This window comes from Panulirus ornatus, chromosome 51 (assembly GCF_036320965.1).
Source record: "Panulirus ornatus isolate Po-2019 chromosome 51, ASM3632096v1, whole genome shotgun sequence".
NCBI classification, from domain to species: domain Eukaryota; kingdom Metazoa; phylum Arthropoda; class Malacostraca; order Decapoda; family Palinuridae; genus Panulirus; species Panulirus ornatus.
This window is the reverse complement of record NC_092274.1, coordinates 360,001-377,763: the sequence shown is the minus strand read 5'-3', so window position 1 is coordinate 377,763 and position 17,763 is coordinate 360,001. Positions and strand designations below refer to the sequence as shown.

General features: G+C 37.2%; 2 protein-coding genes across 4 annotated transcripts in view; one reads left to right on the top strand and one right to left on the bottom strand.

Annotated features, from left to right (window-relative positions):
- The window catches only part of LOC139764781 (iron-sulfur clusters transporter ABCB7, mitochondrial-like), a 43,930-nt gene extending 28,872 nt beyond the window's left edge, over positions 1-15,058 (bottom strand). The window contains exons 1-3 of the mRNA XM_071691663.1: positions 14,874-15,058; positions 5,901-6,107; positions 4,188-4,380 (exon numbers count right to left, since the gene is read on the bottom strand). Of these exons, the coding sequence (XP_071547764.1) occupies positions 4,188-4,380; positions 5,901-6,107; positions 14,874-15,041 (568 nt within the window). The 5' untranslated portion in view covers positions 15,042-15,058. The remainder of the gene's footprint in view (positions 1-4,187; positions 4,381-5,900; positions 6,108-14,873) is intronic.
- A 698-nt stretch (positions 15,059-15,756) lies between these two features.
- kri (uracil phosphoribosyltransferase krishah) overlaps positions 15,757-17,763 on the top strand; it is a 27,400-nt gene continuing 25,393 nt past the window's right edge. The window contains exon 1 of one of the 3 annotated variants that reach the window (XM_071691646.1): positions 15,757-15,830. The gene's annotated coding sequence lies outside the window, so the exon portion shown is untranslated. Of the gene's footprint in view, positions 15,945-17,763 lie in introns of all 3 variants that reach the window. The other 2 variants (XM_071691645.1, XM_071691644.1) reach the window with 2 other exon arrangements.

Here is a 17,763-nt window from a genome sequence, read left to right as displayed (position 1 = left end):
AGCTTTATACTTGACTCTGTCCAATACATTCATAGAGTTAGAGATTAACCCAGATGCAAAACAAGTACAGTACTCCATACACATAAACAGACAAAACAACCATCAACAAAGTAGGAGATACTGCTAAGAAAGGAAGATTCTTCAGTATTTGAATAACTCCCACTTTTTCAAAGGAAGACCTACTTATCTACATAATGTGGAATTTTCAATAGAAATCAGACATTACAGTGATAGCAAATATGTCTCTTGTGTAGACTGGTTGAATCACTAAGCCATCAAAGGAAATGATGAAGAAGAGAAAAATTTAAAAAAGGGAGTTTGGAGTTTGGATGTATTAATCTTAAAGCTATATATGCTCCATTAAGAAGTCCTAGCTAAACTTGAGTTTATGTCAGTCATTCTTAAGATGCATATAGTAGAGCAAGCAAGAAAAGGTGGAGCACAATTAGCAAAATTAGAGGTATGGAGAGGCATTTAATCTACAAACAAATGAATTGTGATGTATGTTAAAAAAAAGGGTTATGAATAAAGTGGAGAAAAGAAGAAAAAATTTAATCCATCATCAATTACAAAAATGGACCTAACGAAATAGAAAGTTGGATATAAAAACAGGGCAAGGGTTAAGAATTGAAAATGTGAGTATGAAGAACAGACCACAATTCCAAACCCTATCAAAATCTTTTAAAATATCAGAGGCCATTATGTACAATTCCATAGTAGCATTGGAAAGGATATCACTGTTGATTCCAACTTATGGAAACCAAAGATAATCTATTCAAGGAGCCATGAGTTGAAAAGTATGAGTGAGAGTAAGTGTGAGGGGTGGTTACAAGAAGGGAATGTCTCAGAAAGCTGAAGAGGGTGTGCTTAAATGGTATGGACATATGAAGACGATGAGTGAGGAGAGGCTGACTAGAGGGTAAAAGGTGAGACACTAAAGACTAAGAAGTGAGAGTGGAGTTCAATAGTTATGGAGACTATTGCTGTGGCCATCCCCTTACGGAAGTTCCAGGTGGGAACATGCATCAGAGATATAGATAGATAGATAGTAATAGTCAAAGCAATAGGATGATACAGCAGTTGAGAGCATTAGAATGGGTGCTTTTCATGGATAAGCTGGAGTAAGGAATATTTCCAAGATGAAGTAAAACTTCAAATAGATCAACTTATTGTGCAAAGTGAAAAATTAAGAAGCATTTATGTGGATGTGGAAGCCCATATTCACTTCAGCACACTGAACATGGGCTGAGAATATGTGTGGTTAACTTGATCAGCCCCATGTAAATGGTAAGGGAGTTAAAAAGAGATGTAGTATAGCATACAAACACACAAATAAATAGGCTCCACATACCAAAGACATATGTATGGGAATGGATGATCTGCATGGCAAAATACAAGAACAAATATGTAGTGATATCAGAGCTTATACATTGTATCTTTCAAAAAAAAAAAAAAAAAAAGAAAGACAACTGTAAATGAGATAGGGTGAGGTAGTAAAAAACCTACAAAGTAATTCCTTTAATGTGGTACTACAAACCTTCTTTACTGGTGGAGAACAAGCTTATACTGGAATCTCTTTTATTTCTTTTGCATGTTATCAAGAAAAAACTTTGTCTTTACATGAATTTGGTGAGACTTTTTTGAATCTACTCTATACCTACCATTAATGATTATGTGCACTGTAACACTTTAAGTCTAATCTTTCAGTTACTATATACACACACACACACACACACACACACTTCATTTTGGTTCATTTAAGACATTAGTATTTACTCTATTCTGAGCATGCCTCTCACCCAACTGCATGTTCAGGTCCTGATAGTTCAAAATCTTCCATCCTTCCATCTCCAATTCAGTCAAGCACTTCTCCTTGTTCCCTTCACTTCTGACACATATATCCTCTTGGTCAACCTTTCTTCACTCATTCTCTCCATATGTCCAAACCATTTAAACACACCCTTTTCTGTTCTCTCAACCACACTCTTTATATTTCTACACATCTTTATTAACCTTTCATTACTTAATCAAACCACCTCACAGCACATACTGTCCTCAAACATTTCACTCCCAGCACATCCAGCCTCCTCTGCACAACCCTCTATATAGCCCATGCCTTGCAACCATATAATGTAGGAAATACTATCTTCAAACATACCCACTTTTGCTCTTTGAGATAATATTCTCTCTTTCTACACATATTTCATTGCTCCCAAGACCCACAAGCTCTACACTGTTTCCATTCACAATACTGAATACCCTATGTGCACTAATTATACATTTCACTGCCACATTACTCACTTTCGCACTCAAATCATCCATCACTAATACCTGGTTTCATGCATGAAACCTACTGACACACTCACTCATCTGCTTCCAAATCACTAGCCTCTCATGACCGGGTGCATATGCACTGATAATCACCCATCTCTTACTATTCACTTTCAGTTTTACCCACATCAATCTAGAAATTACTTCTTTACACTCTATCATACACTCTCACAACTCCTGCTTCAGGATTAGTGCTACTTCTTCCTGAGCTCTTGTCCTCTCACCAACCCCTGACTTTACTCCAAGTACATTTCCAAAATAATCTTCCCCATTACCCTAGCTTTATTTCACTACTCAGAGCTGGAACATCCAGGTCCCTTTCCTCAAACATTTGACTTATCTCTCCTTTCTTCTCATCTTGGTTACATCCAAACACATTCAGACACCCTTTAGTCGCCTTCTATGACACATGGGGAATATGGAGGTAGAATTCTTTCTCTCCTACCTCTTTGTCAATCTTTCCTCACTTATTCTCTCCATGTGTCCACACCACTTCAACACACCCTCTTCTGCTCTCTCAATTATACTCTTCTTATTTCCACACATCTCTCTTACCCTTACATTACTTACTCGATTAAATCATCTCACACCACATGGTGTCCTCAAACATTTCATTTCCAACACATCCACCCTCCTCCATATGAACCTATGTATGGCCCATGCCTCGCAACCATATTACATTGTTGGAACTACTATTCCTTCAAACATAACCATTTTTACTTTCCAAGATAACATTCTCTCCTTCCACACATTCATCATCGCTCCCAGAACCTTCACCCCCTCCCCCACCTTGTAACTTACTTCTGCTTCCATGGTTCCATCTGCTGCCAAGTCCCCTCCCAGATATCTTAAACACTTCACTTCCTTCAGTTTTTCTCTATTAAAACTTACATCCCAATTAACTTCTCCCTCAACCATATTGAACTTAATAACCTTGCTCTTATTCACATTTACTGTGAACTTTCTTCTTTCACAAACTTTTCCAAACTCTGTCACCAACCTCTGCAGTTTCTCACCCAAATCAGCCATCAGAGCTGTATCATCAGCAAACAACTGATTCACTTCCCATGCCCTCTCATCAGAGCTGTATCATCAGTGAACAAGTGATTCACTTCCCATGCCCTCTCATCCACAACAGACTACACACGCCCCTCTGTAAAACTCTTGCATTTACCTCCCTAACCACCTCATCCATAAAAAAATTAAACAACCATGGGGATGTCACACACCCCTGCCGCACACCAACATTCACTGGAAACCAATCACTCTCCTCTTTTCCTACTCGTACACATTCCTTACATCCTAGATAAAAACTTTTCACTGCTTCTAGCAATTTACCTCCCACACTATATATTCTTAAAACCTTCCACAAAGTATCTCTATCAACCCTATCACATGCCTTCTCCAGATCCATAAATGCTACATACAAATCCATTTGTTTTTTGAAGTATTTCTCACATACATTCTCCAAAGCAAGCACCTGATCCACACATGTTAATAAGATGGCCTTGATTAGAGCTTCAACAGACAGACCCATTTCATGTAACATAAAAAAAAAAATTAGAGTAATCCTACTTTTGCCACTTCAAGTTAAAAATCCTTTATCAAAATATCGTTCCATAAACTCATGAGCAATATCCACTTCAAGTTAAAAATTTCTTTATCAAAATATCATTCTATAAACTCATGAGCAATATTCTGTACCAAAAATGAAATACAAAGGACAGATAACTGGGAGCTTGGCCAGCATGAATTCTGCTTATTGGAACATAAGTAATAACAAACTTTTGAATGACCCATACAATGATATTCTCTCTTGAAAGGTATTAAAAGCAATAACAAGCAATACCACTCACATCCAATCATGAGGGAAACAGCAGTAGTGGCAACAGCTGATGTAGGATCTGTCATTGCAAGTACATCACCTGCATGCTTGTTCAGGTAATTAATGGCATCCTTAAAAATGAAGGGGACTTGAACATTGAGCAGCTTAGCTGCCACTAGAAGTCCTAGTGCTGTCAACACACGAGCTTTAACAGCTGTGTTACCCTGAAAATTATAATAGGAAATTTGGATATCTATTAACATGCCTTTTTTAGAGAAACTCTGGATGAGATAAAACAAAAAGTAATGAGGTAGTACACAAATGTGAAATGAAAAATGGGGTACATCTAAGAATGTGTATGGCAACAAAGGAGGACCAATGTTAGAACTGAAAAAAAAGTGTAATGCATACAAACATAAATTTCTTAACTGAAACATTGGAATATGCACAGAGAATGTGGTAAATGTATGAAAGTTTTCAAAGGCATATTGCAGCACAGGAAGTATAGAAGTTACATATGACAGTAAAATATTCTATGTTGAATAAGATACAGTACCCACATAATGTAAATCTTTTCTTTCAAATGTTCACCAACCACATTCTGCCTTCAGCTTCACCCTTTTAAATAAAATGAGCTTCCTATAGTCATAATTATACAAATTTTCTCACCTTCAAATTCCTTAACCAATGATTTTTACTTACTTTTGTACATATCACATAAATAACTGGATCACATGCACTTATGAAAAACCATAACTTTCAGCCCCTTCTAGTACTCAACTATTCTATAACATTACCATCAATAGTTCTTAAAAAAACATTTCTGATACTCAAACTACACATATACTTAACAAATACGATAATAAGACAAACCCTCAAAAATAGACTATTTTGGGAAAAAATCAGTTTTATTCCTATATCCATCTTCCAGTTAAAACATCCAAGCAATGCACTGATATCCTTCCCAAGATTCATGAAAAAGCAGATGCTATCAAAAACCCAAAAAGTGTGAATAACTTTTATAATAACTAAGGGCAAAAGGTTAGTACTGTATATGCAGACTATGTACGAATGAGTGTGAATTTGCAAATATATGTTTTCAACACAAGGATGTCCAGAAATATAAGAAATGTAGCAAATGATAAGATGGGGAAGAATGGTGTTTAATACTCTATTAAGAAAGATTATAAAAAGATTATGACAACAAGTATGGTCAACAAAGGTTATTTGTGGGCTTCCAGGGCATCTGATAGTAATATCCAACTACTTCTCCAACACAAAAACATATAACAAGAGTAACAGTACTAAATTAAGCTCTTTTACTTTTCATTCCTCCATTAGAGAGGTAACATCAGGAACAGTTGAAGAAAGACCACATCCACTCACATCCATTCTCTAGCTGTCATGTGTAATGCAACAAAACCACAGCTCCCTATCCACAACCAGGCCCCACAGAACTTTCCATGGTTTACATTGGACGTTTCACATTTTCTGGTTAAGTCCACTGACAGCATGTTGACCCCACTGTACCACATCCTTTCAATGCATTCTATCTTGTGCATGCCTTTCACCCTCATGCATGTTCCGGCCCCAATCATTCAAAATCTTTTACACTCTATCCTTACATCTACAAATTCTTAACCCTTTTGGTACAAGAGTTCTAACATCCAAGGGACACTTTGTGTATGAGTAGAATTTTTATAACACTTATGATACAGTATGACTCCAAAGAGATAATGCATACTTTCGGCCAAACATATGCTGCCAGTGCACCCAGCATCTCCTGTCCAGTTACGTCCTTTGTAGTGACCCCAACATAGTCTCGTGCCATTGCACTTGCTCCTGGATGAAAGCAGTTCCGTACACCTAACTTCTCGTGCACTTGCCATGCCTGAAACTTTGATACGAGAGGTCCTGATGTACCATGCCATCTTGCAGTGCTCAATCCTACCTGTGGATGATGGAAAGTAATCTGGTACAATGCTAGTTTAAACTCCATAATCATAGCAAAGGCCATACAAGACTCAAGGAGAAAAATACGAAATTCATGAGTGAAACAGAAGCTGAATGCTATCAAGATGAAAAATTGGTAAGGATATGGTCAAATACAAAGAAAAATCAAAATGGAACTACACATGGAGCAGACATAGCAAGGCATGATACAGAACACAAGGAGGATACCAGTGTTCTCAACTCTCCCAATAAGGTGGGAAATTTGTTCCTAAGGCAATCAATAACCCAATCAAATATATGCCCCCAATACTCACAAAAAAAAAAAAAAGAGCTTTAGCTAACTAGTTTTGTCAGTATCCATTCAGTGGGAAATATTTCTATCTTTCAGTATGACTGATGACACGAAGTAATATGTCAATACTTAGTTCATGGCCTGTTTGCCATCAGTGATAACCCTTCCCATATAAGAAGCCATATACAGGGAGATCAACCTATTGGGTGAATCTGTTTGGAAGGTCTGGTTTTTGTCAAAATACTTTCAATATTTATATTTAGTATACTTAATTGCTGTTTTCTGTGTCAGTGAGGTAGTGCTCCCTCACTTATTCCTAATGTAGGAGTCCCACTAAACTTTAAGGAACTCAACTGCCACATTAATCACTGCATTTAAATCACCCATCACTCTAACCCAATCTCGTAAATCAAAGCTGCTAACACACTCACTCGGTTGCTCCTAAAACACTTGCCTCTCATGACCAGGTGCATAGGCACCAATAATTACCCATCTCTTTCCATCCACTTTCAGTTTTAACCAAATCAATCTAGAATTTACTTTCTTACAGTATCACATACTCCCACAACTCCTGCTTCAGGAGTAGTGCCACTCATTCCTTAGCTCTTGTCTTTCATCAACCCCTGACTTTACTCCCAAGACTTTCTCAAACCACTCTTCTCCTTTACCCTTGAGCTTCGTTTCACTCTGAGCCAAAGCATCCAGGTTTCTTTCCTTAAACATCCTACCTCTCTCTCCTTTCTTCCCATCTTGGTTACATCCACACACATTCAGACACCCCAATCTGAGCCTTCGAGGAGAATGAGCATTCCAAGCTTGACTCCTTCTGTTCCCCTTTTTAGAAATATAAATTCAAGGGGGGGTCCAGCCGCCCCCTTTAGTCGCCTACTATGACACATGAGGAATACATGGGAAGCATTCTTTCTCCCCTATCCCCAGGGATATTTTTACCTACTATATTGAATCTTCATCTTCATTTCATTTTCAATATTTGTCATTACTTATTCCTGCCCTAGGAGTCCCTCTAAACTTTAAGGAACTCATGCAGAACTCTAGAAGCTGGGTATGCCCACCAGGCAGGAACAAAAGTCATAAAATGTAAAGACATGTGTTTATTTATGTGGGGCAAATGAGTATTAAATGTTTAGCATCTTCACTATGGCAGTTGCATCATGAGCATGATGGATCCCAGCATGTGATGACTCTGTTTGCAGTAATGAAGTGATGGGTGATGTTAGAGCGTATAGGGCAAAGAGTGACTCATGTTCGGGGAGCACTGTCTCATGTTGATGGATGTTTTGTGAGGTGGCATTTACGAATGGGTTGGGAAGTTGTTATTTAGTGCTTGTCAAGTCCTTTCTGTGCATATGTACTGTGTCAGACATGCCTGATGCTGGTAGGAGTATCTGTGAGAGGAGGCCACTGAAATGTGAGGTAGGGTTAAGCTTTCCATTTCCAATTGGGGGTTTAGTAATTTGTCATGACATAGTTTGGGTGAGAAAGGTCAAGTGCTCCTGCAAAGAATTGAGTGCCAAGCATGTTGAGGAAGGACTGTATTAAAAGTCTTTGTTTCCAATACATCAATAAAATGTATGTGTTCAATTCATAAATTTCCCAACAGAATTAAGATGAAAATGAAGAAATTATATTTGTAACGGTCCTGAAAAGTTCATTTTTTATAAATAATCCTGCTTCTTCAACATCCAGGGTATACAAGGTGTGAATTAACAATGATCAATTCAAACCTCATTAATCTGATGAAGTTATAGAACCAATAATTCTATATTAGAGGTCTTACCCACAAGATTGTATGGAAAGGAAAAAGTTTACATCTAGATGAAGAAACACAAAAAATGACACTAAGCTGTGCAAGTCATGTCTCTCAATGATGAGCACATAAAAAGGAAAAAAGAACAACACTTCAACAGAATATTCAAACTATATTTAATCAATGAAAGTGGCATCTGACATACATATGATCACAAAACAAACTGATTTTGGTACTTCATTCATGTTTGCCTCTTCCAGTACTCTAAACAGTGTGGAGGCTACATTCCTCCCTAAACACTTCAGATTATGACCAACCCTAAATTTACATGTCTGATTTGGTTTTGTAAGACCCTAACAGAAATTCGTATGCATAAAGTATAGTACAAAAAATATTAGTTTTCATGCATTACACAAAACCATAGTAACAAACTTCATCACATATTCATATTTCTTGAATTTTGGTGGCAAATAATTACATACAATACTGGTAACATATGCTGGAATAAAGGACTCAAAGTCAACAGTACTATGTGAGTTTTCATGAATAAAACAAGTCTTCAGTGAAAGAAAAAAAAATACAAAAGAAACCCTTAGACTTAACTGAGAAAATAACAAATGTCTTTTGATTTTAAATGTGCATACACACATACATAAAAGACAAAATTATACATTATATTCTCCCCTATAAATACAGCACCCCCCTCCACTATTTTCATCAAATATATGTACTGTGTTTAGAGCACTCCTCTTGTTCAACAGCCTCTAAAACATCTAGAAGAACCCCTCCTTACCTCTCATTTTCTTCAATCATTCTAACTTATTCCTCTGGTGACATGCATTATCAACCCCCTCAAATCAAGCGAATTGGTGCTTGTGATCTTTAATCTCAAGTTCTAATACCCGAATTCCTCTTTCATTTCATGACACCTCTCATACCCTTCAAATTGGTTTCTGAGTTTCTGTATTTCCATATCTAACTGCATTAATATCTGACTGTTTTTTATTTCAACCATCTCTAATCTTTTGTTCTCTGGTGATAAATGTTTCATCCCTTCCTCTTACTTCCTCTTTGTGGACCTTGTTACAACTGCAAAGTCTACATAGTCTCCCATATCTAGATCCATTTGTGGGTAAAAAAGAAAAAAATAGTGTTAATAAGCAGATATGACTTGGACCAATTCCCTTACTTTCATGAACTGTACTCTTGTTTTCATGGTTCAGGCAGTGTAAAGGTCTTAAACTACTTCATAACAGAGAGAATAATGGTGATGTAATTGGTACACAAATAGGTAATATTCAGGAAATAACCAAAAGAACTTGTCAGTGTTGTCTTGAGGGAGTACATATGTTATCATCTATACATTCCTCTCAATGATACCTCTCTAAATCAATTCTTATCATAACTGGTCAATGCTCATAAGTCACCCAATCCTAATATTTGCTGTCTAAATAACTTTTACATGCATAGTATTTTAAGCTATTCTTTCACTGAGAGTGGCAACACTTTGAGCATTCAAATAGAAAACTGATGTCTTCCAACTCCCACTGTTCTTGAAAACCTCAGAAATTGTATAATCAGACTTAATTTTCAGTATTTATACAATTTAGGGGTCCCTCCAAAATTCTGAGTGAACTACACGAAAGCCCATTCAGCACCTCCATTAGTGTGTGTGTGTTAAAGAAGTGATGAAAGACTAAGAGATGCTAGGTGACTACAGATTCTTTTTTTTTTTTTACTTTGAATGGGTGAGCATAAAATAAAGGTAACAGCTCTTTTGACCATAAAAAAAAATACATATGTTGAAAGATTGTGCCTGAGCCACTCTGTATTACATATATCAAGAAAGATTTAGAAAAATTACCTGCATCTGCTGATGACCACATTGGCACTTAACCAATTTAAATTTTCTTTAATTAAATCCAAAATAGCATTTTCTGATCACAATGACATAATGTAGCCTGATGGCTAATGCTTTTCTAGTTTTATATGAATATCTTCAATGGATTTTAAGTGTTATCTTCATTACATAAATTTTGACAACAGACACTAAATCGAAACACTGGTTTCACCTGGTATTTCAACTTAGTTAAGTAAAAAGCAAAGAACTTTTTAAAAAAAGCGAGTCTGAGAAATGAGAGCCTAAGTTTCACTTTAACACACTGGATACAGGTTAAGGATATGTGTGAATGATGTTTGGAGACTGTTTGTACTTAATTCACAAAATGGAGCAAAGACAAAAGGCAATGTAGATAGAGAAAATAAATGAATCGCGCTAAGGAATCATAACCCATGATGCAAAAGTGCCACAGTTCAAAAGTTACTGCTCAATAGGCATTTGCACAGCAAATCCTTGGACTATGTAAAGCCTTTTCACTTAAGAGGGTGCCAATTCAAAACAGGAGCAAAAGGAAAGTCATATTTCCTATACCACCTTTGTATTTTCTAAGATATTACAGCAGTCTTCCAGCAAGTTCTTACCAACAATGAAAGCCTCTGAGCAATCATGCAAATCTCTTAACTTGAAAAGGTAAGATCGAAGCTGGTGAGCCTTCTGCTGGATCACAAGGGTCAAGCACTGTATCACCAATTTCCTGTGATAAACACTATAGAGATCCTCATACACAACCCGCCAGTGGCTCATCTCCTGAGGGGTCATCAAACATATTGTAGTGGCAACTTCAAGATTCCATGAAGGACCATCTTTAATTACTCCTAAATTCTTATCAAAGTGATGTGCAATTATCAATATTCTTTTTTCATTTATCAATGCTTTGCGAAAGTCATTATTGGTGATACTCCTCACAGCTGCAACAATATCATCAAGATCAAAGGGTACAAAATTGTGAGGATTATCCGGGATAATAAAACCATACTCCAAATAAAGTTTAATATTATCATGTGGTCCATAACTGATGAAGACTTGTTCATATGGACCATACGCAACCTGGGTAATAATCTCGAAACATTTCTTTTCTTCATTAATGCCAGCTATAACCTGTGCATTACAAGAGTGATTCAACAGATCCAGATATGGAGCAAGAGCATAAACATCCTCACCAGCAATATGAGAAGCTGGATTTTTATCTTTCAGGAAAATAGCACGTGTGTTGACAGTAAACCATCCCCACTTTACATCTTCTAGAGACAGCGAGGAAGAAATTTTGTTAGTCTCTGAGTTTCTTAAAAGCATCTTCTTTATGTTACTGTAACACTGCTCAATATCTTGCTCTTGTTTTCTAATATGAGACTTTAAAAATTCAGGAAAAATATCTATCTCCTCTTTAGAGCAATACGCTGGAACAGTATAGCCTTCAGGAAGGCTGTCCACATAAGGCTTCCATTGTGACTTATCTCCTAAATATTTGTGGTACACAAGAAAAAAAGATAAAATTTCCATGGACTTAAACTTACTTTGAGAACCTTGAAAACATCTTTGCAGTTCAGTATCCCTCAACACACCACTACATGTAAGAAGCAATTGCTGAGGGATACTGATTAGAACATCCCCAGGACTAATACCATGAGTGGCCATGAGTCCTCGACCAGTGTTGGCAAAAAAAGCTGCTTTTAATTTTGAGTGAGATGACATCTTGTATCCTCTACTACAAAGCCACTGATTAAGTCTGACTAATACTAAACTGGCATCAGTTGCACATAAAAAAAGTCCTTGTTTTCTAACTCTCTGCTTTCTCCTCCTGCTCCTCCAGGTCCTTCCACACTGACTGCTGGATTTGCTCTTTAATTCACTTGTATCCATCACAGCTGTTCTTTTATCTTTTCCACAACTCACCTACAACATCATCTGGAAGGAATATTTTGTTTTTTAACATGGAAACGGTTCACTGAATAAAAAATCATAATAGTGAATTTCCCCCGTAATATGAAAGGTAAAACCCATCCTGAAAATTTAACTACCGGTAAGTACCAGCAATAATCTACCTTAGTTAATATCTAATCATATGATGCAACTGCATTTAATGAAATTCCTTCTTATTTTCCAAACCAGACGGTCAACCAGAGGTGTGACTTAGTTTGGGCAATAATACCAGGCCAAAATGTGGTAGTAATGTTTAATAAACCATGTCAAAAAACCTGTGCCAAACTTCACACTTACATCCAACCTCAAAAGTTCTATGAAACTCAATCATACAAGAAAAAATCTATATCACATATATATCAGTAATCAATATTCTGATTACTTGCTGGGCAAAATCATCCTCATGCACAATCTGGCATAAACTGAGAGAAGCAGTGATATACAGACAACCTATACCAAAGGCATCTGTAAAAGATTCAGTTCCTCTGTGAACGTCTAAGTCTCAGTAGCACAAGATGAAGAAATGAAAGCAGAAGGAATACAAGAATGAAAAAACTGACAGGTAAAGAATGAAGTACTGTTAATGATAAAATCAGAGCTTCATTAGAAGTTTGTAGATACAACAGACACAGTCATATATGTGACAGCTTTAAGGCAAATTCAATTTTGTTCCTTTGCATATTTACAAAATTCTTGCGGAGATTCAATGAACATCAGAAAATAAAGTGAACCTCTTGTTTGCTACTGGATTAATTTTTTTTCAACAACTGGTCTTCTGTCTTATATTAATCATACTAAATACATTTATGGTCTTCTGTCTTGTATTAATCATCATAATAAATATAATGAACACATATCAAAAGTCATACAAGAATGGACAAAAAACTCTACTGAGAGGTAAAGGGTAAAGGATATTGGTTTCACTGAAATGTAGTTTAAGGGCACCACACAAGTAACTTATGGAAGTGGAACCAAATCAAGGTAGCTGTTCATTTCTACAATGTTTAACATATTTCTATCTTAATTTACCCCACACTCATCCTAGTATTTACGACACTTAACATTTCTGACCCCTCTAATGTCTTACAAAAAACTGCGATGCTCAATATCACGATCAGCAGCTTTTAATCTATTCACTAAAAACATATAGCTATTTTTGTGATATTCACTACTAAAAACACAGGAGCAAAACATACTTTTTCTTTCTGATGACTTTGTGACTAAGGTAATTTTAACTGCTACAATATACAAGCACATAGATTATAAATCTTACATAATTAGTTCCAAAATAACACTGCCTTCATTCTAAACCATTCTCTACGAGACCATAAAAATCTTACCAATTTTGTTAAAAGATTAAATTTCCAAATGCTCATTCTTAAGAGAACAGGAAATCTCTCCACATCACTATGAGTTTTCTACATTACAATATGACTTGTTTCAACTGGCATTATGTATACAGTTATCATATGTAGATAGTATATGGAAAGAGAAAGTTGTGAGTAAATATGAATTAATATAAGCAAAGTTATTTGGTGCTGCAGGGTTGAGGGAAAAGTTAGTTGGGATGTGAGTCTGAATGGAGAGCTGAAGGAAGTGAAGTGTTTTAGATATCTAGGAGTGGACTTTGCAGTAAATGGAACCATGGAAAAAAAAAATGAGTCATAGGGTTGGGTAGGGGGCGAAGGTTTTGTGAACAACATATGTGTGGAAAGAGAATGGTTGCGAGGCATGGCCTATAGATTGGGTTGTATGGCAGAGGGTGGACGAGTTGGGAGTGAAATGTTTGAGGCCAATATGTGGTGTGAGGTAGTTTGATCGAGTAGGTAATGAAAAGGTAAGAGAGATGTGGGGTAATAAAAAGAATGTGATTGAGAAAGCAGATGAAGGTGTGTCGAAATGCTTTGGACATATGGTGAGAATGAGTAAGGAATGGTTGACAAAGAGGACATATATCTGTCTGAGGTGGAGGAAACAAGGATAAGCAGGAGACCAAATTGAAGGAGGAAGGATGGAGTGAAAAAGATTTTGAGCGATCAGGGCCTAAACATGCTGAAGGGTGAGAGGCATGCAAGGAATAGAGTGAAACGAAATGGTGTGGTATACCGGGGTCGACCTGCTGCCAATGGACTGAACCAGGGCAAGTGAAGCATCTGGGATAAACCATGGAAAGGTCTGTGAGGCCTGGATGTGGACAGGGAGCTGTGGTTTCCGTGCATTACACATGACAGCTAGAGACTGAGTGTGAACGAGTGTGGCCTTTTTTGTGTGTTTTCCCGGCGCTACCTCGCTGACGCAGGGGGTGGCGATGTTATTTCCTGTGGGGCGGGGTGGCGTCGAGAAGGGATGAAAGCAAACAAGTATGAATATGTACTTGAGTATATATGCATGTGTTTGTGTATGTATATATTCATATGTATATGTAAGTTTATGAGTGGAAAGGTATTCCTTCGTTTGTTTCCTGCCGCTACTTTGCTGACCCAGGGAACCGATTAAGCATAATAATTTAAAAAAAAACATATATCAACAGTTCCACTTTTTTCAACAACCTCGATAATCATGTGAAAATGAGAGAATTATTTTATTTCCAATATATTCTATATCACTCAACTAAGTGCATATAGTGATTATGTTGCCAAGAAGCGGGCACCAGTAGATCACCATATAACTTTCCATTATTTCAACTAAACTGATTTTTTATACAAACAACTCTTACATGAAAAGTTTTAATTTCACTTAATCGACAAGGGTCATGGAAAAGATCTACAACGTCGGCAAGAAACTTTCCACCAAAATAACCTTTCATCACTATTGCCTAATAATCGGCAAAATAACGACTAAGAAACTTTAAAGATGTTTCATTCACCACGAATGACCTTCTCACCTTACTAGGTAAACCATATCTTCTTGGAACAGCTATGGAACGTGTGCCTCCCCTGTGGTGCGTACTTATTCCACATGAAGCAGAGTACCTTAGAAAAGCAGTAGAAATAGCAATGTCACTTAACATTCCTCTGGAGCATCGCCTGTTCAGCATCAGCTGTAGAGCCATCGCGCGCGGAAGAATACTTAGTGTATGTTTACCAAACATAATGACGCGGGTTATTTAAAATCAGATACACCATCAATTATATTTTATGAACATTGCAGTCACCTAAAATGTTATAAGAGTTATAGAAAAAAAACTTGTCTGACCGGTCTAGTACTTGAAAACTGCTATATGCCAAACTGTTCTAAGCAATGTCTAATTTCATACAATACAGAATAAACATACCAGCGCCTGAAAAAACTGAGAGTAATGAGTTTAACGATTGATGAAATAAAATGCACGAGTTACCTGGGTCTATTTCAAGAGCGAGCACTTGAAGCACGTGCCACTAGAATGTGCTACGAATGCTGCATCACCATATGTAGTGTTCCTACCGTGTTCCTTTATATTCTTTAAACTTATCAATGAAACTAAGGTCCTCTTATTAAAAATTGATCACGTCAAGCATTAATTCTATCAGGGGTCACTGACTCTATGGTACTATAGAACCAATATAGATTCTGTGAGTCATTAAAGTGCTACGCAACACTAGAAAATGCCAGTCTGACTTTCTGAAGATTAAAAAAAAATCATAATTCTGAGAATGGCTTTGAGTATAGATTGACAAAAAATACATAAGTTTTATCATCTCTCTAAGACGTAGTTGAACTGATGGTGCAGTATTACCAAAAAACATATGAAATGATTGGCACTACTTCCCATGGCGGAGTAGAGTGCACGCGCTGTCGGCAGCAAAACACGAGAGCGGGTGGCGACGAGCAGAGACGGCATTCAGCACGTGTCCTTCTTAGAGTACGTGTCTCCGGACACCTTGTCCCCTACTAACGTCTTGAGTGACTCGATTGAAGTGTGGAGAAACGCTTTTAGACCCATCCCTGGGAGTGTGGTGTGGTATGACCGTTGATGGTGAATCGTACTCATTTTTGTCATGAGGTTTCCCAGATGGGGTTAAATAGGCGACGGCATAAAGTGGTAAACAATAGGAGAAGAGCTCTTTCACCCGCCGACCTGCGCGCTGTGGCCCCAGACCTGTATGACGTGCGGCGGCGGCCACCGACGCTTCGGCCTCCTCCCTCCTTCCCTCCCGGCCATATCCCGCCGTTATCGTCACTCTTGGCCGTCATTTCCGGACATTGAACTACATACTTCGTGCCTTAAAGTGCTCCTTAGTGTTTCATTTGATGGACAGTACGTCCAGTCCCGTGGTGGTGGGGTAGTAGCCTAATTGGTGTTTTTTGCCTTTATACATATATCGAGATTTTTTGTGTGTAGAATGGAAGTTTGTGAGGTTTTGAAATGGTGATTCATCGTGTAGTAGAGTGACCTGACCTCACCAGCTAAGTTCTGATAGTCATTTTGAAAGGAATCTGTTTTCCGCGCTGAGCAGACAGCCAAGAGACAGAGACCGACCGCACTATGTAAAGTACACCTCCCTTTAAAGATGTCGAGAGGCCGACCATTTAACAGCCTACCGTCTTTTATATTCCCCCAGTCAGGTCATAGCTTTATAAGGAAGATGCTAAACTGAGAGCGTTTTGGTCATGGCGTTCTACCCATGGTAAGGTAACTGCCCCTCTACGTAACAGATGACATAACATTCTCAAACAGAGCGATAATATATGCAGGTTTCACTTCAAGTGTTTCTTCCCTGTACTTCAGTACAAATATAGAGCTTTGCATATTTATTAGATATGTAGATTAAGTGAATTATTTTTTATTGATTTTCATGTGGTATTATAATGTGTATTAACCCTACAATTTTCATATTTGCTTACGTGAAATATTTATGCACCATATTTCATCGGTAAATGAAGACTGCGTAAAATCAATAGTGTTTTAAGTGAATTATTAACGTTAGTAACTAAGAACCATAATATCTAACCAAACACACTAACTAATGTAGTTTTGAAATGGGCATTTTTATGTACGATGCCCCAGGTCAGGCTCGTAGGTTGAGAAACTTTCCTGTAGACTTGCAACAGTTCTGAGTGTTTTATATCGGCCTTTGTAGTAATAGTAATTAATCAAATAGTAATTAGTATTAATATTGTTATTTCATATCAGATTTTTAGGAGGTACAGAATGTAGAGCGCGCGTTCGGGTTGGGAGGGGCTCTGTGTGTGGCATGTTTTAGGGGGGAGAGTGGATACAGTGGTATAGTTAGGTGAATGATTCTATGTGGATATATATATATTATATATATATATATATATATATATATATATATATATATATATATATATATATATTTCTTTCTTTTATGTATAACACTAAAAGTAAACCAGAAAGAGGTACGTTTTCTTAGAATGCTTGACGTGCATTTGGACAGATTTGCCTCAGATTAGGATGAACGTCAGATATATAATTACAATTGCTTGATCATATATTCTTAAGGTTGCTCATGATAATGGTTTCTTTTTTCTATTGATTTTTGTGTCATCTGGTGGCTCGCTAAATAAGCCACAGCGAACTTTCTGTTGGTAAAACAGAAATGGAGTTAACCGTGAGATCATTTGTGTTACCGTGAGATCACTTTGTGTTTACTCACTGGGTCAGGTAGGACACTTATGAAGATATATTTACTTTTTTTTTTTATCCCAGATACATTTTATGCAATACTCGTTGCAGTACCCCAGTGAGAACTACATTTTTCAGTAGTGAAAGTTTGGACTTCATAAGTGTAACCTTCCGGGCAATTTTTGTGTTTATATTGAATATGTAATTT